This window comes from Suncus etruscus, chromosome 15 (genome assembly GCF_024139225.1).
Source record: "Suncus etruscus isolate mSunEtr1 chromosome 15, mSunEtr1.pri.cur, whole genome shotgun sequence".
Lineage (NCBI taxonomy): Eukaryota > Metazoa > Chordata > Mammalia > Eulipotyphla > Soricidae > Suncus > Suncus etruscus.
This window is the reverse complement of record NC_064862.1, coordinates 59249409-59275221: the sequence shown is the minus strand read 5'-3', so window position 1 is coordinate 59275221 and position 25813 is coordinate 59249409. Positions and strand designations below refer to the sequence as shown.

Genomic DNA, 25813 nt, shown 5'->3' with positions numbered 1-25813 from the left:
AGAGTAGCCTCAGAACACTCTCTCCCAAAAATACAATAGGGGCCAGAGTGATAGATAGTACAGTGGGCAGGGCACTTGCCTTGCGTGCAACTGACATGGGTTTGATCTCAGCATCCCATATGGTTCCCCGAAAACCCACAAGAGTGATTCCTGAGCGCAGAGCCAGGAGTAGCCCCTAAGTATTACTGGATATAGAAAACAAAAAAGACATTTGCCTTTGTAAGTGAATGGCCCAGTTCTATCCCCACTAATACATGTATCTCCTGAGCACACCACCATGTGTGGCCAATAACAAATCAAAAAGATCAGGAAAGTAGGGCCTAGAGTGGATTTATAAAGGAACTGGATTCCCAAGTCAGTTAAGTGTGGACTGGCTCCCCTGCACCTCTGACACAGTCCCATTCTTTAGTGATCCAGCCTCTCCCTCTAGGTCATTCCAGGCTGGCTCCAGGGCCCTTATGTCCCATCATGGATGAATCTAGGCCAGTGATCTGCATCTCTAGGGCAGCTACTCCTATGTGTCTCCACCTGCAACCAGTTGCAGGTGTGATTGACCCCCACTCCCCCCCCAAAAAATGACATAATCTCTCCAAGTGACAGAGCGTAGCTGTGATGGCATTTTAAGCCCCCAGTTACACCCCTCCCTGTGCCAATAGGCCTGGCCATCACCACACTGGGATCATGGGCCCTAAATGCCTTAGGTTCTCATTTTTTGTTTTGTTTTATTTTTGTTTTGGGACACACCCAGCAGTGCCCAGTGATTATTCCTGACTGCACTAAGGAATCATTCCTGGCAGGGTTCAGGAGCATATTGGGTACTGAATATAGAGCCTGGGTTGGCCACATGAACAGCAAATGCTCTCCCTGCTGTTCTATCGCTCTGCGCCTCAGAATCTTTCATTGTACATTGGTGTTTCCCCTTCTCTGATAGACATTTTATTCTTCAAGGCCCAGTCAGCCTCTCCCAGCAGTCCAGCTAGTCCAGGAAGTGTAGGCTGATTGTCTGTGACGCTATATTGGATCTTACTCACGTCGGTTTCTTCCCAACAACCTCTAGATCAGATGCAAAAAGATACTCAGATACTCTAAAGATGAGCCAGGGATGCGTTTCAGTGGTAAAGTGCTTGCCTTGCATACATGAGACTGGGCTTCAGTCCCTGGTGCCATGCATACACCTGGCTGAAGACATGAGTGACTGAGTTTCTCACTCCCAAATATTACTATTCAGGCATAAAGACAAGGGAAGTAGGGCCCAGGAAGACATCATTAGGCACCTCTCCAGTGGCACCATAGCACCTGGCATGGAGTAGGTGCTTGATTCATATTGTTGAAATGGAGCTGGAGAAATGACTTAATGGGCTGAGCACATGTATTGTGCTCAGGTAGATCCCCACTAGCACATGGGGCCCTGAGTACCCCCAGGAGAAATTCCCTTGAGCACAGAGCCAGGAGTAACCTCTGAGCATTGCTGGATATGGCCTTCAAACAAATCAAACATGCATGCCAGTGACTCAGAGCTAACTATGCTCCTAAAGGTAGACATAGGCATATACAATATGTTGGTAGCAGCCGTTCCTCTTAGTGATTCTGAGCTAGTCATCTTCCTGAGTACTTAAAAGTCCAACTGATGGGGCTGGAGAGACAGCACAGCGGCGTTTGCCTTGCAAGCAGCTGACCCAGGACCTAAGGTGGTTGGTTCGAATCCCGGCATCCCATATGGTCCTCTGTGCCTGCCAGGAGCTATTTCTGAGCAGACAGCCAGGAATAACCCCTGAGCACTGCCAGGTGTGGCCCAAAAACAAGCAAACAAGTCCAACTGATAACCTTGGCCATGTATCAGCTTCCTGTGATTTTTTTTTTTTTTTTTTTTTTGGTTTTTGGTTTTTGGGCCACACCCGCGGTGCTCAGGGGTTACTCCTGGCTGTCTGCTCAGAAATAGCTCCTGGCAGGCACGGGGGACCATATGGGACACCAGGATTCGAACCAACCACCTTTGGTCCTGGATCGGCTGTTTGCAAGGCAAACGCCGCTGTGCTATCTCTCCGGGCCCATTCCTGTGATTTTCTTGCCCAAGAACCTGTTTGTTTGGTTTGATTTTTGAGCTACACCCAGCAATGCTCAGAGGTTACTCCTGGCTCTATGCTCTGTGCTCAGGAATTATTCATGACTGTGCTTATGGGGCCATATGGGATTTCTGGAGATTGAACATGGGTCTACCACATGCAAGACAAGCACCTTACCTATTGTATTATCTCTTTGGCCCCAACTGGTGTTTCTAAAGCTTCTATAATCAGGCTAACTTTTTCACTGAAACCTCCTTGGAAGGCCAGATAGATAGTACAATGGGCATCTGCCTTTCACACAGATGATCTGGTTCCATCACCAGTATCTCATATGGCCCCCTGAGCACTGTCATATGATAAGGAATAAGTCCTGAGCTCAGCCAAGTGTGGCACACCCCTTCCTCCCCAAAAAAGTTTAAAACATAATGGACTTTTAGGAGTAAGCCCTGGGTACAGCCTGGGTCTGGCTCTATCCCCACCCTAAATAAAAAATATAAAATGTGCTCTTGTAGTCTAGTGTGAGGATTCCTGAGAAAATAAGCATTGAAACCATTTGTAACATAAAATTCACTTCTAGCAGATGATAGCAAGCATTGTCACCATTCTGTGAGCCTTCCTCACCATATTTCACTTCAATTTCAGGTTTTATTTATCAGGCCCCTGGAATTTAGTCTTACATCTTTTCTCTATATTCATTGCCTGTTCAAACCATCATAAACTTTTTGCTTTAGTGATGTTCTCAGAGCGATTTCTGAGCATAGAGCCAAGAGTAACCCCTGACTGCTGCCGAGTGTGACCCCCCCCCAAAAAAAAACCCAAAAAACAGAAATCGCTCCTGGCAGGCACAGGGGGACCGTTTGGAATGTCAGGATTCGAACCACCATCTTCCTGCATGCAAGGCAAACACACCACCTCCATGCTATCTCTCTGGCCTCCCAGGAGCAATTTTTGAGCGTAGAGCCAGGAGTAACCCCTGATCTCTGCTGGGTGTAGACCCCCCCCAAAAAAAAAAGAGAGAAAGATATTTTTTGGCCCTATTTTAAGTTTTCACTTATTTATATTCATTTATTTAATCCACAGCAACTACTTGATAATCTGCTATTTTTTTTTTTTGTGGGTAGTAACAAGGAACACTGCTATTATTACCCTTGCTTACAGATAAACTGCAGCAGAAAAAGTTTAAATAATCGGGCCCGGAGAGATAGCACAGCGGCATTTGCCTTGCAAGCAGCCGATCCAGGACCAAAGGTGGTTGGTTCGAATCTCGGTGTCCCATATGGTCTCCCATGCCTGCCAGGAGTTATTTCTGAGCAGATAGCCAGGAGTAACCCCTGAGCACTGCCGGGTGTGGGCCCCCCCCCAAAAAAAAGTTTAAATAATCTATGTAAATCAGGGATCAGGATCCAATCCAGGGAGCAGCCCTGGAAGACTGATCATTCTCCTTTTTTTTTGTTTTTTTGTTTGTTTGTTTTTGGGTCACACTCAGAGATGCTCAGGGGTTACTCCTAGCTAGGCACTCAGAAATCACTCCTGGCTGGGGGGACCATATGGGACGTCAGGGGATCGAACTAGCTAGCACGCACAAGACAGGTCCATCCTGGTTCAGCTGCATGCAAAGCAAACGCCCTACTGCTGTGCTATCACCCCAGCCCCTGATCATTCTCTTTTTTTTTTTTTTTTTGGTTTTTTGGGCCACACCCGGTGTTGCTCAGAAATAGCTCCTGGCAGGCACGGGGGACCATATGGGACACCGGGATTCGAACCAACCACCTTTGGTCCTGGATCGGCTGCTTGCAAGGCAAATGTCACTGTGCTATCTCTCCAGGCCCGATCATTCTCCTCTTAACTGGCCCTTCCCATCACCAAATGCAGACTCATCATCTCAGAGCAGGGATAATGAGTCATGGTTCCTCCTTTGAGGAAATATTTTGGGAGAACCGATGTCCTTAGAGTAGAGAATCTTTTTACCATATTTACAATGCTTCTCTGTCCATTAGTTTAGGACTTCTTTAATGTCTTTCAGTTAATTTAAAATTTTTCTTGTATAAAGGACAGCATATGGACATGTTTGTCTTTAGGTTTTGGGTCATGTCTCGTGTTCTTTGCCAGGGAACAGTGCCAGGGATTAGATGCTGGTCTCCACCATGTAAACTGGTCTCCTAATGTCTGAGCTATCTACAGCTGTTTTTAATGTTTTGTTTTTATTCCTTCCAGTTTTGGGACCTCACCAGGTGGCACTCAGGAGTTACTCTTAGCTCTGTGCTCAGAAATTACTCCTGGAAGGCTCAGGAGACTATATGGGATGCCAGGGATAGAAGCCGGGTCCATCCTGGCTCAGCAACATGCAAGGCAAAAACGCCCTATGGCTGTGCTATCACTTCAGCCTTCAGCCCCTTTAATGTGTTTTTATGTTTTATTTTCATTTTTTGATGATAATTATAAGTGTTTTGTTTTTATTTTGTTTTTGTTTTTTTGTTTTTTGGTTTTTTTTGGGTCACACCCAGCAGTGCTCAGGGGTTACTCCTGGCTTTATGCTCAGAAATCGTCCCTAGAAAGCATGGAAGACCATATGGGGTGCCGGGATTCGAACCACCGACCTACTGCATTCAAGACAAATACTTTACCTCCATGCTATCTCGCCAGCCCCTTGTGTTTTGGTTTTTTTACTTGCTTTGTTTGGGGGGCCACATCCGATGATGCTCAGGGCTTACTCCTGGCTCTGCACTCAGAAATCGCTCCTGGCTTGGGAGACCATGTGGGACGCTGGGGGATCCAACCACGGTCCATCCTAGGTCAATGCATGCAAGGCAAATACCGCTTGTGCCATCGCTCTGGCCCCTTTATTTTATGTTTCAATAATTTTTATTGTAACCAATGTGAATTACAAGTCTTTCATAGTTAAATTTAAGGTACATAGTGACAGTGAATAGTGACAACACCACCAGTGTTGTCCTCCCTTCACCCCTGTTCCCAGCATGCATCCCATATCTTTACCGCTCCTTTATTTTACTTTATTTTATTTTTGGTTTTAGGGCCACACACATTAGTGCCCAGTGGTTACTCATGAGTATGCTCAGGAATTACTCCTAACGGGCTCTAGGGAACCATGTGGGATGCCAGGATCAAATTTGAATCAGTCAATGCAAGGCAAGCATCTTACCCATTGTACTCTCACCTACTAGTTTAGATCTCACATATCAGAGCTGTTTCTCCCCTTCTGGCTGATTCCATTCAGTATGATCTCTAGTTTCATCCACATATGACAAATTGCATGATTTAATCTTTTCTTAGAGCCAAGTATTATTCCATTATGTATATGTACCATAGTGTGCATATACATATGTATACATATACATCCATTTGTATATGTGGGTTGTTTCTACATTTTGGTTGTTGTGAACTATCTCTCTGACCACATTTGATTTTTTCTGTGAAAATTAAAAACAATTTCTGTTGAAATTGTTTAACACGTTCTCTTTTTTGTTTGTTTGTTTTTTTGGGTCACACTCGGCAGCGCTCAAGGGTTATTCCTGGCTCTATGCTCAGAAATCGCTCCTGGCAGGCTCGGGGGACTATATGGGATGCCAGGATCCAAACCACCATTCTTCTGCATGCAAGGCAAACATCCCACCTCCATGCTATCTCTCCGGTCCCAGTTTAAAATGTTTTTAAATTATATATGTGAGGGTCTGGGCATTGTCTAATACCAAAAACAGCTGCCTTGCAAGTATTTAGTAGTGAGTTTGATTCCTGTGCCACCCCACACACTGAGCTTTGTCCTGGTGACCTCCCAGCTCCTCCACAAAGCATGTGATCTCTACCACATATCAGTCATGTGTGTCTGAGTACTGCAACAAGGCTTGTGTAACCATCAGTCATCACAACAACAGCAAAGAGGGAATCAAAGGGAAATTTAAAAACAAATAAGTCTAGGGCTAGAGAGATAGCATGGAGATAAGTCATTTGCCTTGCATGCAAAAGGACGGTGGTTCGAATCCTGGCATCCCATATGGTCCCCTGAGCCTGCCAGGAGCGATTTCTGAGAGTAGAGCCAGGAGTGACCCCTGAGCGCTGCCGGGTGTGACCCAAAAACCAAAAATAAAATAAAATAAAATAAAAAAGTCTAAAAAAAAGGAAGAAAAAAAAAGTCAACTGGGCCAGAGTGATAGTACAATGATTAGAGCTTTTGCTTTGCATATAGCCTACCTGGTTTGGATCCCCAGCATCCCATATGGTCCGCCAAGCATCACTATGAGCAATTCCTGAGTGTAGAGCCAGGAAGTAACCCCTGAGCAACACTTGTGGTCCTCTTCCCCCCCAAAAAAACCCTCAGGAAATGGATTGGTGTGATTGCACACTTACCATGCATGTGACCAATCTAGGTTCAATTCCTGGTACCACATATAATCCCCAAACACTCCCAGGATTGTTAGCCTTGAGCACTACTATGTGTATTCTAAAGTCCCCTCAATAAAAATATAAGCCAGGAAATAAAGATTTACTTGGGTGTTCTGTAACTGATGTGGGGGTGTTTTTTGTTTGTTTTTGGACCACACTTGGTGGTACTCAGATGTTACTCCTTACTCTGCACTCAATCCTGTCAATCCTGGCAGTGTTTGGGGGACCTTATGGGATGACAGGGATCAAACACAGGTTGGCCATGTGCAAGACAAAAGCCCTATCTGTTTTGCTATTGCTCCAGCTCCTTTGGGGATAATTTTTGGCTTTTGTTTGTTTTAGGGGCCCAACTGTCCTAAGGGTTTACTCCTGCTTTATACTCAAAGTTCACTTCTTGTGGGCTTAAGGGAACATATAGGATGCTGGGAAATCAAATCCACTCCAGCCATCTGCAAGGTAAGCACCTTATTCTTTGTACTATTGCTCTGGCTCCCTATAACTGATGATTTAATATACTTAATTGTTGCTATAATTTGTAACAGTGATTTATTCTTTTTTTTTTGGGGGGGGGGCCACACCTGGCAGTGCTCAGGGGTTACTCCTGGCTGTCTGCTCAGAAATAGCTCCTGGCAGGCACGGGGGACCATATGGGACATGTGGATTCGAACCAACCACCTTTGGTCCTGGATCGGCTGCTTGCAAGGCAAACGCCACTGTGCTATCTCTCTGGGCCCACAGTGATTTATTCTAAGATACAATAGAATAGGGGCCAGTGAGGTGGCACTAGAGGTAAGGTGTCTGCCTTGCCAGCGCTAGCCAAGGAAGGACCACGACCGCGGTTTGATCCCCCGGCATCCCATATGGTCCCCCCAAGCCAGGGGCAATTTCTGAGCGCTTAGCCAGGAGTAACCCCTGAGCATCAAATGGGTGTGGCCTGAAAACAAACAAACAAACAAAAAGATACAATAGAATATTATTTTCTCTTTTTCTTTTTTTTTCTTTTTGGTCTTTGGGTCACACCCAGCAGCACTCAGGGATTACTCCTGGCTCCACGCTCAGAAATCGCTCCTGGAAGGCTCAGAGGACCCATATGGGATGTTGGGATTTGAACCACCATCCTTCTGCATGAAAGGCAAATGCCATACCTCCATGCTATCTCTCCAGCCCCTTGTTTCTCTTCTTCTAGCCAAGTTACTTCTCTTTATATAACCAGATCAAGAGATCCTCCTGGGGCCGGGCGGTGGCGCTGGAGGTAAGGTGCCTGCCTTGCCTGCACTAGCCTAGGACGGACCGCGGTTCGATCCCCCGGCGTCCCATATGGTCCCCCAAGAAGCCAGGAGCAACTTCTGAGCGCATAGCCAGGAGTAACCCCTGAGCGTCACAGGGTGTGGCCCAAAAACCAAAAAAAAAAAAAAAAAAAAAAAAAGAGATCCTCCTCCCCTTCTTCTTGCTTCCCATCCCTTCTCATCTGCAGGAGTTGGATAGACTATTGGTGTCTATTCCATCCCCATGTCTAGATCTGCAGTGCAGGACCAGGATGATTCCTAAATCTCCCACTTCACTTCACCCAACTAGGCCTACTGTCAACCCTTATTTTATCTTTGTGCAAATAAAGTAAGGGATTTTTTTTTGGGTGGGGAGGGGTCACACCCAGCAGTAGTCAGGGGTTACTCCTGGCTCTGGGCTCAGAAATCACTCCTGGCAGTCACGGGGACCACATGGGATCTCGGGATTCGAACTACTATCCTTCTGCATGCAAGGCAAACACTCTACCTACATGCTATTTCTCCAGCCAAAATAAGGTATTTTTTCTTCAAAGTGTTCCACCTCCAATTGTCAGATAACTATAATAAAGATTCAAATGCTGTCTGTGATGTGGTTGGGATTTCACATGTAGTCCTGGTATTGTGCCAGTCATTTGTGGTGGTCTCATACATGGCCACCAAAAGCCACTTTATATATTTATTTGTTTTTGGGTCACACCTGGCAGTGCTCAGGGGTTACTCCTGGCTGTCTGCTCAGAAATAGCTCCTGGCAGGCACGGGGGACCATATGGGACATGGGGATTCGAACCAACCACCTTTGGTCCTGGATCGGCTGCTTGCAAGGCAAATGACACTGTGCTATCTCTCCGGGCCCATATGGATCTTTTTTCAAATGGTTATAAACTGGCAGGTGGGGTGGGGAGGGGTTAAAAAGTCATCAACCAAAAAAAAAAAGTCAACCAATTTTTATTATTTTTTGAACTACACCCAATGGTAATTAGAGGTTACTCCTTGCTGTGCATGCAAGAATCACTTCTGGCAAAAAAAAAAAAAATCACTTCTGGGGTCGGAGAGATAGCATGGAGAGATAAGGCATTTGCCTTGCATGCAGAAGGTTGGTGTTTGGAATCCTGGCATCTCATATGGTTCTCTGAGCCTGCCAGGAGAGATTTCTGAGCACAGAGCCAGGAGTAATCCCTGAGCACCTCTGGGTGTGACCAAAAACAAAAAACAAACGAACAAAAAAAATCATTTCTGGCCATAGGTGATGAATGCTAGGGCTAAAACCAGGATCAGGGCCCGGAGAGATAGCACAGCGGCGTTTGCCTTGCAAGCAGCCGATCCAGGACCAAAGGTGGTTGGTTCGAATCCCGGTGTCCCATATGGTCCCCCGTGCCTGCCAGGAGCTATTTCTGAGCAGACAGCCAGGAGTAACCCCTGAGCACTGCCGGGTGTGGCCCAAAAACAAAAATAAATAAATAAATAAATAAATAAATAAATAAATAAATAAATAAAACCAGGATCAGTCATGTGCAAGGTAAGTGCCCTATCCTCTGATTGTTTGGACTGTAAAACCAGTATGTGATGATATTGCAGTGGCAATAATTATGCAATGAAATATGGTAAGAAATGAAATAAACCAGGGCAGAGAGAGTACAGTGGCTAAAGTGCATTTCTTTTTTTTTTTTTTTTTTTGGGCCACACCCGGCGGTGCTCAGGGGTTACTCCTGGCTGTCTGCTCAGAAATAGCTCCTGGCAGGCACGGGGGACCATATGGGACACCGGGATTCGAACCAACCACCTTTGGTCCTGGATCGGCTGCTTGCAAGGCAAACGCCGCTGTGCTATCTCTCCAGGCCCTAAAGTGCATTTCTTGCACAAAATTGACACAGGAGCAAACCCCAGCCTCCTACACGGTGCCCTGGATTTGCCAGGTGTGATCCCTTAATACTGCCAGGTTTGGTCCCCTAAAATAAAAGGAACAAGTCTTAAATAATTTTTTTTTTGTGGTTTTTGGGTCACACCCGGCAGTGCTCAGGGGTTACTCCTGGCTCCATGCTCAGAAATTGCTCCTGGCAGGCACGGGGGACCATATGGGACGCTGGGATTCGAACCGATGACCTCTTGCATAGAAAGGCAAACGCCTTACCTCCATGCTATCTCTCCAGCCCCAAATAATTTTCTTTTCTTTTCTTTTGGAGACACACTCAGTGGCATTCAGGATTACTCCTAGCTCTACATTCAGAAATGACTCCTGGCACACTTGGGGGTCCATAGATGATGTCAGGGTTCTAACCTGATGTGGGTCAATTGCATGCAAGGCAAAAGCCCTACCCACTGTGCTATCTCTCGACCTGTTTAGAGCGCTTTTCTTCTGTCTGTTATGTTTTCATAGGTGCCACCTGAAAACCATGAAGAGAGTCTACTCCAAAAATCCAATCTGTTGGCACCATGGTCTCTCTCCAGGACTGACAAATGAATGTCTGCTATCCAAGCCCCCTCTCCAGTTTTGTTTTGTTTTTTTTTTTTTTTGTTATAGTGGATTTTTTTGTTTTGTTTTGTTTTTTTGGGTCACCCTCGGTAGTGCTCAGGGGTTACTCCTGGCTCTGCGCTCAGAAATCGTCCCTGGCAGGCTCGGGGGACCATATGGGATGCCGGTATTTGAACCACTGTCCTGCATGCAAGGCAAACACTCTACCTTCATGGTATCTCTCCAGCCCCCTTGTTATAGTAGTTAGAATTGACGAATATACTTCTTTTCTAAAATTATTCAAAGGTTCCATTTACTGTTTTTTATATAATTACTTAAATAATTTTCACAAGGTTAAAACATATGAAAAGTAGGGACCGGAGAGATAGCATGGATGTAGGGCATTTGCCTTGCATGCAGAAGGATGATGGTTTGAATCCCAGCATCCCTGATGGTCCCCCGAGCCTGCCAGAAGCGATTTCTGAGCATAGAGCCAGGAGGAATCCCTGAGCGCTGCTGGGTATGATCCAAAAACAAAACAAAACAAAAAAACCGAAAAATTTACACTAAAACAATGTTCTCATCACCTTTTCTTGTGAACCAGCTGTAGGTAATCATCCTTATTAGTTTATTATGTAGCATTTCAGGATTTCTTTTTTTGGTGAGAGTTGGGGTTTGAGTCACACCCGGCAGCGCTCAGGGGTTCCTCCTGGCTCTACGCTCAGAAATCACTCCTGGCAGGCTCAGGGGACCATATGGGATGCCCGGATTCGAACCACCGACCTTCTGCATGTAAGGCAAACGCCTTACCTCCATGCTATCTCTCCAGCCCCTCAGGATTTCTTTATAAGGACGCAAGAAACACACAGACACACTCTAGTTTTAGTTTGTTCCATGGTTAGTGTTGCTATTTATGATTTTGATGTATACAATTCACAACCCCAAGTTGCCCCAGATCCTCCACCGCTGTCATTCTGTGCTTCTAGTCCTAATACATACTCTTTCTCATTCAATAGAGTACAATGCACTCATTCTACACCTTAATAGTCAACCAACATCAGTATATCTGGAAGTACTCTCATACATACTGAATGTCTTCATTAATTCTTTGTTGATCTGCAGACAGGCAAATTTCTGATATATAGAGAATAATATCCAATAAATAAATTAATATTTGCCACTTCATCTGTATATATGATATGGTAAATTAGGGCTGGAGTGATAGTGCAGCAGTAGGGCATTTGCCTTGCACGCAGCTGACCCAGGACGGACTGCCATTAGATCCTCCAGTGTCCTATATGGTCCCCCAAGCCAGGAGCAATTTCTGAGCACATAGCCAGGCACCGGGTGTGCCCCTCCCCCCCCAAAAAAAGATATGGTAAATTAAGATTCCCTTTGCTATTGGTTTATATGGACTTGTGAATTGCTTTGATTAAATAAATATTATAGAATTGATGTTGGGCAATTTCTGAGCAATTTCTTACCCCTTTGAAACCCTGAAGTCACTGATATGAAGAAACCAGGAATTAAATGCCTCATGGGAGTAGTGGCTCAACCCAGCGAAGTGTAAGAGAGGTCATCTTCATCTTCTCTCTTCGGGTGGCTGCCACTACTTCAGTAAGTAATTTGTAGGGAGTGCCAGGGATTGAAACTGTGAGTGAGGCAAGTATGCTATGACTCTGATCCCTTAAATATTATTTTTATTAAAAATTTAAAATAAAGCTTTGGGGTTCTGGGACCGAAGTGGTGGAGCAAGCAGTAAGGCGTCTGTCTGCCTTGCTTACGCTAGCCTAGGATGGACCACGGTTTGATCCCCCAGTGTCCCATATAGTCCCCCAAGCCAGGAGCGATTTCTGAGTGCATAGCCAGGAGTAACCCCTGAGCATCACCTGGTGTGGCCCCCCCCCCAAAAAAAAATAACCCAAAAGTTTTGGGATCCTAAACTGGTGGTCTCAGGGGACCATATATGGTGCTTCGGATTTGAACCAGGTTTGCAGCCACGAAAGGGAAGGGATTTATCTCCTGTACTATCTCTTCAGTCTTGTGTTAACAAAAAACATTCAAATAACCTAAACAGCAAACAGTTTTCTTTTTTTTTCTTTTTTTTTTTTTGGCCACACCCATTTGATGCTCAGGGGTTCCTCCTGGCCAAGCGCTCAGAAATTGCCCCTGGCTTGGGGGGACCATATGGGACACCGGGGAATCGAACCACGGTCCTTCCTTGGCTAGCGCTTGCAAGACAGACACCTTACCTCTAGTGCCACCTCACCAGCCCCTATAAAACTTATTTTCACAAGAACTATTGAAAACTAAGTTTGGGGGCCGGTGAGGTGGTGCTAGAGGTAAGGTGTCTTGCCTTGCAAGCGCTAGCCAAGGGAGGACCGTGGTTCGATTCCCCGGTGTCCCATATGGTCCCCCCAAGCCAGGGGCAATTTCTGAGCGCTTGGCCAGGAGGAACCCCTGAGCATCAAATGGGTGTGGCCAAAAAAACCCAAAAAAAAAAAAAAAGAAAAGAAGTTTTATTGGGAGGGGAGATGGAGTGGTAACACAGCAGGTTGGGCATTTGCCTTGCATGCAACCGATTCAGGTTCTATCCCCGACATCCCATATGGTCCCCCAAACCTGTCAGGAGTCAGATCCAATCTACAGTATCTCTGAGCCTGCCAGAAATTATCTTTAGGGCCGGGAGAGATAGCACAGCAGTGTTTGCCTTGCAAGCAGCCGATCCAGGACCAAAGGTGGTTGGTTCGAATCCCGGTGTCCCATATGGTCCCCCGTGCCTGCCAGGAGCTATTTCTGAGCAGACAGCCAGGAGTAACTCCTGAGCACTGCCAGGTGTGGCCCAAAAACCAAAAAAAGAAATAAAATAAAATAAAAATAAGAAATGATCTCTAAGCACACAGCCAAGAGTAAGCCTTAAGAACTTCCAGATGTGGGGCCGGGCGGTGGCGCTAAAGGTAAGGTACCTGCCTTGCCTGCGCTAGCCTTGGACGGACCGCGGTTCAATCCCCCGGTGTCCCATATGGTCCCCCAAGCCAGGAGCGACTTCTGAGCACATAGCCAGGAGTAACCCCTGAGCGTTACCGGGTGTGGCCCAAAAACCAAAAAAAAAAAAAAAGAACTTCCAGATGTGACCCTAAAACCCCAAAATTACCATAGTCAAGGATATAGCTCAATGGAAGAATATTGGCTTTGCTTCTCCAGCAGTGCAAAATAATAACAACCATAAATAAAAGATTCTATATGTTGAACTTCAATCTTCCTTTATTTCTTCTCTGTGCCTTTTTTTGGGGGACATCCCCTGCATGATCAGTGGCCCCATATTCAAGCTGTGTTTCTGGCAGTCCTCAGGGACTCCTACATGCAAAGAATGCATCTAGCCTCCTACATGCAAAGCATGCATCTAGCCCTTTGAGACATTTTTTTCAACCCTTTAGGCTTCATTTAATAGAAATTCTCAGGGCTGGAGAGATAGCACTGCGGTGTTTCCCTTGCAAGTAGCCGATCCAGCACCTAAGGTGGTTGGTTCGAATCCCAGCGTCCCATATGGTCCCCCGTGCCTGCCAGGAGCTATTTCTGAGCAGTTAGCCAGGAGTAACCCCTGAGCACCGCCGGGTATGGCCCCAAAACAAACAAACATAAAAAACAACAAAACAAAAATAGAAATTCTCACAAATATTTTTTGTTTTTTTGGGTGGGCCACACCCGGTGGTACTCAGGGATTACTTCTGATTCTGTGCTCAGGAATCACTCTTGGCAGATTCAGGGAATCATAAGGATGCTAGGCATAGAACCTGGGTTAGTGGGAAAATAGTTTGGTCTAGTCAATGAAAAATAGCAGGTTTAGGGGCTGGGCGGTGGCGCTGGAGGTAAGGTGCCTGCCTTGCCTGCGCTAGCCTAGGACAGACCGCGGTTCGATCCCCCAGCGTCCCATATGGTCCCCCAAGAAGCCAGAAGCAACTTCTGAGCGTCACAGGGTGTGGCCCAAAAACCAAAAAAAAAAAAAAAAAAAATAGCAGGTTTATAAACTCTCCTCCAAGTTTAAACAGTGTTGTAGTATTGTTGATCTCAAAGAAACTCATTTGTGTCAAGGTTTAGTTTTTAAGTCACAAGACTTAATCTTGCAATAAAGTATCTTCTGATTCCTTCTTAAATGTTTTTGGGTTTGGGGCCACATTTGGAGGTATTCAGGGCTTATTCCTTGGCTCTGTACTCAGGCATCACTCTCGGCAGTGCTCAGGGGACCATATAGGGTGCCAGGAATTGAATCCAAGTTAGCAGTGTTTAAGGTAAGCACCTTACCCACTGTACTATCTCTCCAGCCGCTCTTCTTGCTATTTTTTTTTTCCGGCCACACCTATTTGATGCTCAGGAGTTACTCCTGGCTAAGCGGTCAGAAATTGCCCCTGGCTTGGGGGGACCATATGGGATGCTGGGGGATCAAACCGCGGTCCTTCCTTGGCTAGCGCTTGCAAGGCAGACACCTTACCTCTAGCGCCACCTCACCGGATCCTCTTCTTGCTCTTTTCCTTCACAGATCCATCCAATAAAGATGACAGAATATTGCTCCTAAATATTTATGGATCAACTTTCTGTTATTGTTGTTATTATTATTATTATTATTATTCTGTTATTATTTCTGGCACTGGAGGTACAGCAGTGAATGAGGCAGGAGAAAAAACCCTGTTCTCACAGAGCTCACCTCCTAGTGGAGTAGAAAGAAGACAAAAAAGACATAAAATAAATGGGCACAATCTACACTGTGCCAGACCCAAGTGGAAATATGACAGATGTACAGGAGTAGCAAGGTTGCCAGCCTAGTACCTGCTTGCTGCACAGTGGGACTCAGGAGATGGAAAGGAGAAAGGACACTTGGCAAATAGTGAGTGGCTTTCCTGGCTGACCTTCAGGCTGTTGATACCCTTAGAGTCCACTTATCATCACCATGTTATAATAAATTACATATTTTATATATTACATATCTTATAGCACTTATTCTGCCCTAGGTATTAGTCACTCAACATTTATCATTTCACTTAGCAACAATGTGCTTCATATAATTATTGTTATTATTACTTTGATTTTTAGGCCATATCCAGCAATGCTCTGGGCTTACCCTTGGCTCTATGCTTAGACTATAAAGAATGCTGGGATTGAACTTGTGTTGTATTGTGTTGTGTTGCTGTATTATCTCTCTGGAATATTATAATTATTTTTATTCCAATAGTTTTGGGGACACTCCCAGTGATGCTCAGAAGTAACCCCAGCAGGATTAAGGGGGCCGTATGTTGTGCCAGGGATCAAAACTGAATCTCCTGCGGGTAAGTCATGTGTTGTAGACTACTGAGCAATAGTTATGACCCCATTCCCATTTTCAATGAGGGAAGTAAGACACAGAAATTAACTTGCTCTTTTGGGGGCCCGAAACAAGAAGTTACATTCACAAGTTTTCAGTAGTTCTAGGACTGGGATATGGATCTTATTACCAGAACACAGCGGGGCCATTTTTTCTCTTCCTAGAGGCTCCCCAGAAAGATGGCTGAATGGATAGCTCTGTGGGCTGAGCACTTGCTTTGCATCTAGATCAGGTCTATTCCAGCACCTCATAGTGCCCTGAGCATCTCTAGGAGTCACCTCTTGGCAAAGAGCAGGGAGTTTCTTCCAGCACTGCTGGGTATGGGGGTCCCCCCCCCAAAGAACGTCATCATCAACAAAAGCAATTCTATAGGAATGGAAAGCTAGCATAGTGGATAGGGCATTTGCCTTGCATGAGGTCAATGCGAGTTCGATCCCCGGCATCCCGTGTGGTCCCCCAAACCTGCCAGGAGTGATTTTTGAGCGCAGAACCAGGAGTAAACCCCTCAGCATTTCCGGGTGTGGCCCCCAAACAAAACAAAGCAGCTCTCTGAACTGAGGGCGCATGAAACCTGATCCACATTCCAGGACCATTCTAGGATCTTTGGGGTCTCTTATAAAATGGAGGGAGAGGGGGGCCCGGAGAGATAGCACAGCGGCGTTTGCCTTGCAAGCAGCCGACCCAGGACCAAGGGTAGTTGGTTCGAATTCCGGTGTCCCATATGGTCCCCTGTGCCTGCCAGGAGCTATTTCTGAGCAGATAGCCAGGAATAACCCCTGAGCACCGCCAGGTGTGGCCCAAACAAAACAAACAAACAAAAAAATAATAAAAAAAAAAAGAAAGAAAGAAGTGGCCTTGCAAGCGGCAAGGAAACCATGAGCTTTGTCTCCATAGGCATGAAAGAATCAAATTCTCAATTTTCTTACTGAAAACCCATGATAGGTACTGAACTCCACGCTGAGGATTCTGAGCAGTCATGCCCGACAGATCTGACAGATCTGCCTTCATGGGTAGGAGCTGGAAGGCAGACACAGGTGAAAGCGGTCACTTCTGCCCTCGGGACTCCAGACACAATAGACACTTTTCTCAACCTGAGCCGTCAGCTAGTGATCCCACGGCTGCAAGGCAGGACTGCGCAAGCCGCCCACCTGTCGGAGGCTGCACCGCAAGATTGCGCAGGAGCAGGAGCAAAGCAGCTTCAGTGAGGTCATTTCCCACCCCCGTGTGTCTGCCCACAAAAGCCTGCAATTCTCTGAAGCCAGAAGTACATCGCCCCTGAATTTCAAGGTCCCATGATGCTGACAGCCCCAAACCAGAAGTCATCAATCAATCTGTCCCACTTCCCTGGGTCCTAGATCTTCCCTTCCAGACCCCCCCCCTTTTTTAAATTTGTTTTTTTGGGCCTCACCCGGTGACGCTCAGGGGTTACTCCTGGGTATGGGGTCAGGAATCACTCCTGGCTCGGGGGGACCATATGGGATGCCGGGGGATCGAACCCAGGTCCGTCCTGGGCAGCTGCGTGCAAGGCAAACGCCCTACCGCTGCGCCATCGCTCCGGGCCCACCAAAGCCTCTCTTAAAGCCCAGTTCAGCAAGGGTCCAGCCACGCTCTCCAGAGGAGCTAACTACAGCGTCCCCTCCCCGAGGCGGGAGGTGGGATGGGGTGTGTATGTAGTCCTGGAGGGGCGGAGCTCGGGACGTCAAAGGCAGAAGGTTGCTCCAGATATGGAATTGACGGAGTCGAACGAAACACGTGACAGCCGAAGCGTCACGTTCCGCGGTCGCGAGCTGGGCCTGCGGGTCACGTGACACGGGCTTGCGCGATGGGGTGATCTGCGATGCAGGGCTTTTCGGCTTACGTACCCATGACGCACTCACACCCCCGTGGGCAACGAGACTTCCGGTCGGAGGCGCTATACTTCCGGCCCCGGGGCGGGCTTTCACTTCCTGGCAGGTTCGCTTCCGTTCGGGGCGCCACAACTTCCGATCTCCGCCTTAGCCTGCGCTGGGAGGGGGAAGCGACGCGGGCCTGTGCGCATGCGCAGAGGCATCCCAGAAGGGGGCGGGGCCGAGGCCCAGGGAACGGGAGGGGGGCAAGCAAAGGGAATTGCAACTTGTGGAACCTTGGGGTCCCCTAAAGCCGCTGCAAGCCTTTCTTTCCCTCGATTGTGGATGGTGCTTGGGAATATAACCTCTGAAACTTGTGATCCGGGCTGATAGGAGTCAGCAGAGCGAGGGCCGAGGGAAGGAAGTGTCAGGCTCTAAGTAGGGTACAGGGTCCCCAAGTTAGCATCTAGAGGCCCTCCAGGCTCGGGGACCGAGGAGAAGGAGAAGGAGCGGGAGCCGCCGCCATGCGTGACAGGACCTCTGAGCTGAGGCAGGTGAGAAGCCGGGCAGCTGCGATGGGTGGGGTCTTGCTGGGCTACAGGCATCAAGTGTTCCTCTCGGAGAGGGATGGGCCGAAGAGGCCTGGAGGCAAAAGCCGGAAGCCTGTGGTCCCTTGGGGATGGAGGAGAGCAGGCAAGTGAGGATGCTAACGACCCTGGCCCTTGCAGGGACTTGACAGCTCGGACGATGAGGACACGGAGCGCGTGGCGCTGGTGCTCAACTCGGGCACTGCGGGGCTGGGGAACCCAGACGATGTGTTCTTCCAGAAGGTAAGTTTGGGGTTCATGGTGCGGATTCATGAGGGGACTGCATGGAAGGAGTCGAAAGCGGCTCAGTCTAGAGTACTTCCGCATCTCCTTCAGTCTCCTTTCGGTCTCCTCCTTCAGGTCCGGGCAATCCGGCAGACTATCATCAAGCTGGAGAATAAAGTCCAGGAGTTGGAGAAGCAGCAGATAACCATCATGGCCACACCCCTTCCCGAGGAGAGTGAGTGGAACCCTGGGTGCTCGGCCCGAGGGATTGTGGGGATTGTAGTTCCCTAACACCTGTGTTGGCCAGGGACTAGACAGTGGGTAGTGCCTGATGTTTGGGAGTCTTCTCTTGGGCAGGTATGAAACAGGACCTGCAAAATCTGCGCGAAGAAATCAAACAGCTGGGGAATGAGGTTCGCACACAGCTGAAGGGTAAGCTCTCTCGACCTCAGAGATTATTCCCTCTGTTTTTGTCCAATTGCTGGTTTGTTTGGTAAGCATATGCCCAGAGAGAGCCAGGATTTATTCAGGTCATAAAGCAAACCTAGGTCTAGAGTTCCTTACTTGGCTACCAATACATCGTGACATCCATGCCTTCCTCTTTATTTATATTGAACCCATTTATTTCTATAATTCTTTCAATCCACTGTGTAGTAAGTAAGCATTTTGTTAGGAAGCTTTGCAGACCTGTGAGGATTCATTGCTATATTGCAAAATATTTGAAAAATCTTATGGAGGTTAGCACCTCCCTATTGTTTCTGACTGGGTTCTAATTCTGACCCTGTATCTTGATCCTCAAATGATTTTCAAAAGTTGCAAGTTAAACACCTTCCCTCACCAGTTACCTGTATCTTTCTGCAGCCATTGAGCCACCGAAGGAAGAAGCTGATGAGAACTATAACTCAATAAACACAAGAATGAGAAAAACCCAAGTAGGTTTATTTCCAGATCATTGCAGCAGGTGCTCTGTAAATCATTAGATAGCAGAGGAAGAAACAAGGGTCCTGAGGTCTCAGGACCAATCTTTTTATTTTTTTATTTTGGACCACCCCTGGTGGCGCTCGGGTTACTTCTGGCTCTGCGCTCAGAAATCACTTCTGGCAGGCTCAGGGGATGCCGATGCTGGGAATTGAACCTGGGGTCCATTCCAGGTAGGCCACGTGCAAGGCAAATGCCCTGCCACTGTGCTATTGTTCTGACCCTCTCAGGGCCAATATTTTCCAGATGGGGGAAATAGGATAAAAGAAAGTATGGACTCTCCCAAGGCCTAAAACTCAGGTTTTCTGACTCCTAACATAGCTCCTAGCTTCTTCCTATAACATCCGGTCCTCAATGGGAATATGACCTGAACTTGACTGTGGAGACAGTCTTTGCAGTAGCCAAGATGAAGAACAAGTAACAAAGACTACTTAGGGAGAATTTGGTGGCTCATAGCTTTGCCTAGGGAAGAAGCAAGAGAAGTCATAAATGACAGGGAGTTCCCTGCCCACATGACTGGGACATCCTCTGCCTGGTGAGCAGAATTCAAGAAGAAACGGAACTTCCCTGGGTGGAAGGTCACTGAATCAATATGATCTGACCAGAAGCCTCTGGGTGCCTGGTGAGATCTTCTTTGGAGTTTTCAGAGATTAGAATTAGAAATTCTGAATTGCTAGAGCCCAGCAATATTGCCAGATTAAAGATGGAGCAGTTTAGGCATCTTGCAGCTAAAACCAGGAGAGCAGAGATGTCTCAGGTGAAGGAACTCCTTTTTCTTTGATTGTTTTGTGGCTACACCCAGCAATGCTCAAGACTTATTGTGGTGGGACTTGAGGGCCCATGTAGGGTGCTGGAGATTGAACCCAGCAGATTAGCTACATGCAAAGCAAGTATACTACCCCACTATACTATCTTTCTAGACCTTCGGAAGGAACTTTTAAAGAATGGGCACATTTAAGTATCAGGAAAGAGAGTAAAAGGGTATTTCTAGAGGAACCTATGGAGGTCAATGGCCCAGAGGAACAGAACAATCTCTAAGCATTTGTGTCTGTCCCCTGAGCAGTGAGACTTGTATTCAACAAATGCTCAAAACTTACTTGAGCCCCTGTTGTGTGTGGGAGACTTAAGGCCTTTGTAGACAATGAGCAGTTTAAGCCAAAGGAGGTGGTGGTGTGCTTTGCAGGGAAGTAGGAAGGCCACTGTGGTGGGAGGAAGGTAGGAATCTGGGAGGAGGTATGGAGAGGGGAAATGGGGGTGGGTAGGCCATATAGGGTCTTGTAGGCCTGGAAAGGCTTTGACTTTTCCTTGGAAAGAACAGGAGAGTCCTTCCAGGTGGTTTAGCAATGGGCACTTTTAACTATGCATGCTGTTTACTTGCTGTGTCCAATGAGAGACTGAGGCCCAGGATAGGCAGGGAGTGAGGTGTGCCAACCTATCCTCTGCATCCATAGCACGGGATCCTGTCCCAGCAATTTGTGGAGCTCATCAACAAGTGCAATGCGCTGCAGTCTGAATACCGAGAGAAGAATGTGGAGCGCATCCGGAGGCAGCTGAAAATTAGTGAGTGTTGGTGTCCAGCCCTCGGGTCAGATAAGCTGATCTTGTACTGAACCTGGTGTTTTTTCCACAGCCAATGCTGGAATGGTGTCTGAAGAGGAACTAGAGCAGATGCTGGACAGTGGACAGAGCGAGGTGTTTGTGTCCAATGTGAGTCCACAGCCAGCATTCTTGTGTTGGATCCACACTTTCACAGCTAGGGGGGACCTTTCTAGTTTTGTTTTTGGTTTTGGGCCATACACTGGTAATATTCAGGGGTTACTCGTTTGTTTGTTTTTCTTTTAGGTTTTTGGGTCACACTTGGTGGTGCTCAGGAGTTACTCCTGGCTCTGCACTCAGAAGTTGCTCCTGGCAGGTTCAGGGGACCATAAGGGATGCAGAGATTTGAAACGGGGTCTGTCCTGTGTTGGCCATGTGCAAGGCAAACGCCTTACCACTGTGCTATCACTCCAGCCCATTTTTCTTTTATTTATATATTTATTTTGGCTTATGGGTTTCACCCAGCGATGCTCAGGGGTTACTCCTAGCTCTGTGCTCAGAAATTGCTCCTGGCAGGCTCAAGAGACCATATGGGAAGCTGGGGATTGAACCCAGGTCTGTCCTGGGTTGGCTGCATGTAATCAAATGCCTTACCGCTGCGCTATCACTCTGGCCCATTTGTTGGTTTTTAGAAGACATCCAATACTTGGGTTCCTCCTGGCTCTGCACTCAGGAACCTGGAAGGTTTGGGGGACCATATGGTGCTGGTGATTGAGCCAAGGTTGCTGAAGGCAAGCACCCTACACATTGAGCTATTGATTCGGCCCCTTATGATTTACTCTTATTTTTATATTTGGAGGGTACTCAAGGTGCTGCAGTATACCATATGGTGTAGGGGATTCTACCCAGGCCTCCAGTGTGCAGTGTGTGCATTTAGCCCACTGGACCATCTCTCTAGTTCTCTCTCTCTCTTTTTCTTTTTTTTAGTTCCCTTCCCTTTATTGTTGCTGTTGTTTGAGAGACTTGGGAGACACACATGCCGGGCTGTGGTGCTCACCAAAGATCACTTCTGGGTTGCTATGGTTGCTATGGAGCTCACACAGGTGCTGTCCAGCAGCCACACTTCCTTTTTTTGTTTTTATTTTTATTTTTTGGATCACATCCGGTGGCGTCAGCACTCGGGTTACTCTTGGCGCTGCACTCAGAAACCATTCCTGTCAGGCACGGGGGACCATATAGGCTGTCAGGATTAGAACCACCGTCCATCCTGAATCAGCTATGTGCAAGGCAAATGACCTACCGCTGAGCCACAGCCCTTCCTGGCTGTGGCACTCACACATCTTTTAGTTGTGGTGCTCAGGAGTTACAAACACTTCTGTGACACACAGACACACACCTGGCTGCAGTGCAGCTGGAAATTGGGATACTAGAGTTTACAGACAGCAGAGCTGCCAGGATGGTGCTCAGGTCACATGGTGACCCTAGGGATTTGAACTTGCCATCATTTGCTTACAAGGAAGCACTAATCCTTGCACCCCCCCTTAAATTTTCTTTTTCTTTTTTTATTTTTTTTGGGGGGCCACACCCGGCGGTGCTCAGGGGTTACTCCTGGCTGTCTGCTCAGAAATAGCTCCTGGCAGGCACGGGGGACCATATGGGACACCGGGATTCGAACCAACCACCTGAGGTCCTGGATCGGCCGCTTGCAAGGCAAACACCGCTGTGCTATCTCTCCGGGCCCGCCCTTAAATTTTCATTGTGGGGGGATGTTTGGACCACACCTGCTGATGCTTTGGCTACTTCCAATTTGTGCTAAGGAAACCTTGAAGTACATAAATTGAACCCGGGTCATCTGTTGCAAGGCAAGCACCCTTTTTGTTTTCTGGGGGGTCACACTCTGTGACACTCAGGGGTTACTCCTAGCTATGCGCTCAAAAATCGTTCCTGGGTCGGAGCAGTGGCACAAGCAGTAGGACATTTGCCTTGCATGTGCTAACCTAGGATGGACCATGGTTTGATCCCCCAGTATCCCATATGATCCCCCAAGCCAGGAGCGATTTCTGAGCACAAAGCCAGAAGTAACCCCTGAGCATCAGTAGGTGTGGCCCAAGAAACTAAAACAAACAAAAACAACAACACCCCCCCCCAAAAAAAAACAAACAGAAATTGCTCCTGGCTCGGGGATCATATGGGACACTGGGGATTGAACCCAGGACCATCCTGGGTCAGCTGTATGCAAGATAAACACCCTACCTCTGCGCTATCGCTCCAGCCCTGCAAGGCAAGCACCTTAACCCCTATATTTTCTCTCTAGCTGTGTCCTCCTTTAAAAACAAAACAAAACAAGGGGTTGGAGAGATAGCACAACGGTAGGGCATTTGCCTTACACGCAGCCAAATCCAGGACAGATGGTGGTTTGAATCCCAGCATCCCATATGGTCCCCCAAGACTGCCAGGGGTGATTTCTGAGTGCAGAGCCAGGAGTAACCCCTGAGCACCTCTGGGTGTGACCCAAAAAACAAAACAGAAACAAACAAAATATGGAACTTTCCAGTCTTGCTCAAGGAAGCTCTTCTCAGACATATGTGACCCAGGAAGGAAGGAAGAAGGAAGCTCCTCTCAGACATATGTCACCCATTATTTTAAACCTGATGAGTCCATGTTAGTACCAGCAATATAAGGGCCCGGTTCAGTAGTGCCAGGTCTCATAGATACGCAACATGTGCTCCAGACAGCTATGCTGTCTCCCTGCCCTCCCACTGCTCTTTTCACATTTTTTTGTTTATTTATCTGGGTAGAGTTAAGCCTCACTAGAGTTTCACTCAAGTATTCTTGTCAGGTGAATGCTTAGTTACCAAGTGTCCTCTTCAGATAAAAGGCATCAGTACTTCTGGAGCTATTCCTCAGGGCCCTGTCCCAGGCTAGCCTGAGGGCTTCCCCTGCTCCCCAGAACTGCTGACCTGCTGCTTGTGAAGTAGCCCTTGCTCCTGTCTGCCACAGATCCTGAAGGACACGCAGGTCACTCGGCAGGCCCTAAATGAGATCTCGGCCCGGCACAGTGAGATCCAGCAGTTGGAGCGCAGTATCCGGGAACTCCACGAGATCTTCACTTTTCTAGCTACTGAGGTGGAAATGCAGGTGGGTACCCCAGGTACCAGGCACAGTCTGTATCGGGTCAGCATCCCTGCTGTAACTCAATCAGCCCTTAGCTTCTCTCCAGGTTTTATCACCCACACCCATACCTTCCCATTTAGAATCAGGCCCCAGAATTGCATATTTCCAGAGGCCTGTCCTCTAACCAAACACAGCATCCCCTGTCCTCGAAACTGAGCCTTCAGGTATGAGCCCCTTTGATATACCCTTAGCACTTCTAAAATTTGGTCATAGCTGCCCCTTCAGGGCCTGCCTCCTCCATTATGTACTGGGGTAGACAGGATGAAGGGAGCTTCCAGCCCCATCCTGGAGGGACTGGCTCAGTGCTGCAGCTGGCAGTCATGGGGTTGGGATTTCCTTTGGCAAAGCATAACCTGGCAGTGCCAAAGGTAGACAGGATGAGAGAGAGTTTCTCAGCCTCTGTGGTCAGGACTGGAAGAGGGCATGGTTTTGGGGGGCTTGGTAAGAGAGCAGAGTTCACCCTCTGAAATGGAAAGAACCATAGGAGTGGGATCCAGGCTGAAAGGACCAGATGATTAAAGGTGAATTTTTTGCCGTAGTGTGCCTCCAGGACTTCCTTGGTGTGAAGTTTGCCATCAGGAATGCCATTTATTTATTTATTTATTTTTGGTTTTTGGATTATACCCAGGGGCGATTAAGGGTTACTACTGGCTCTGTGCTCAGAAGTCACTCCTGGAAGGCTCAGGGGCCATATGGGATGCTGGGAATCAAACCGGAATTCATCCAGGGTTGGCCTCGTGCAAGGCAAATGCCTTACCTCTGTGCTATCACTCTGGCCCCAGGAATGCCCTTTAGTCTTTGGGAGCTTTGGGTGGGCAGCAAGACTTCTGGGCCCCCCTCCTGAACTTCCCCCATCTCGGAGTAGGGGGAGATGATCAACCGGATTGAGAAGAACATCCTGAGCTCACAGGACTATGTGGAACGTGGGCAGGAACATGTCAAGACAGCCCTGGAGAACCAGCAGAAAGCACGGAAGGTGGGCTCCCTGCTCTCCCCTGTGTGCCTCTGGGCAGCTCCCCACCAACTTTCCCTGACCTCCTTCTCTCCTACAGAAGAAACTGTTGATTGCCATCTGTCTGTCCATCACTGTCCTCATTCTGGTGGTCGTCATTGCTGTCTCATTGACCTGAGAGCGTCACTCATTCTTGGTGAGATATTCTGGCCTGTCCCCTGGCCTGTCCCATCCCCAGCTCCAACCTATACTCCCCTCAGACCCTCTTCTCATTCCTTCCCTTGCAGGCACTGAGAACTCCAGAGACCCAGGGTCTGCCTTCTCTCCCACAGCTGGGGAGGGTAGGACAAAGCCTCCAGCCAGCACCCCCGTCTCACAGTGGTCCTGTGCAGAGGGGCAGCAATGCACTCATGGGGGCCTCCCTGCTTGGATCACAATGCCTAGGGAAGTGCCTGCAATGTCCTGTTTGGCTGGGACATGTGGTTTTGTAAGAAATTAAAGAAAAAGAGCTTGGATACTCCCCTGCACATGTGTATTCCTGGAAGGGAGGCTTGCCCAACCCAGATGGGCTGAGCGGAGGCTGTTGTAGGCACTGTAGTGGACTGGCATGGCCCTTCTGCTCTTCAACAGGAATGGAAAGGTAGGGGCAACAATCACTCCACAGCAGGTTCATTACTGTTCCTGGAGAGCGACTTCTGTGAATACCTGCCCTTGAAACAATCATGCCAGCCAGGCCAGATGACCCAGGTGAGAGCTGTGTGTGGCATCAATGGGCCTTATTGAGCCCGAGAAGAAAAGGCATTAAGATGAGTTCTTGGGGGCCGGAGAGATACCATGGAGGTAAGGCGTTTGCCTTTCATGCAGAAGGTTATCGGTTCGAATCCCAGCGCCCCATATGGTCCCCCATGCCTGCCAGGAGCAATTTCTGAGCCTGGAGCCAGGAATAACCCCTGAGCACTGCTGGGTGTGACCCCCAAAACCAC

The 25813-nt window shown here is 47.8% G+C and overlaps 1 protein-coding gene across 1 annotated transcript; it reads left to right on the top strand.

Moving 5' to 3' along the window:
* The first annotated feature begins 17646 nt into the window (after nucleotides 1-17646).
* STX4 (syntaxin 4) lies at nucleotides 17647-25348 on the top strand. Its single transcript, XM_049789205.1, has 11 exons — nucleotides 17647-17932; nucleotides 18107-18208; nucleotides 18326-18425; nucleotides 18548-18622; nucleotides 19052-19122; nucleotides 20620-20728; nucleotides 20799-20875; nucleotides 23705-23842; nucleotides 24744-24854; nucleotides 24931-25026; nucleotides 25118-25348. Exons 1-10 carry the CDS (start codon nucleotides 17903-17905, stop codon nucleotides 25006-25008), a joined length of 891 nt encoding a protein of 296 aa, XP_049645162.1. The 5' UTR covers nucleotides 17647-17902; the 3' UTR covers nucleotides 25009-25026; nucleotides 25118-25348.
* The last annotated feature ends 465 nt before the right edge of the window (nucleotides 25349-25813 follow it).

What these genes read in the sequence shown, in the direction of transcription:
- STX4 (XM_049789205.1), top strand. Translation starts at nt 17,903, where the DNA reads ATGCGTGACAGGACCTCTGAGCTGAGGCAG. An exon ending in CCGGAGGCAGCTGAAAATTA is followed by an intron (nt 20,729 to 20,798) that starts GTGAGTGTTGGT and finishes TTTTTTCCACAG; the next exon opens with CCAATGCTGGAATGGTGTCT. An exon ending in ACCAGCAGAAAGCACGGAAG is followed by an intron (nt 24,855 to 24,930) that starts GTGGGCTCCCTG and finishes TCTCTCCTACAG; the next exon opens with AAGAAACTGTTGATTGCCAT.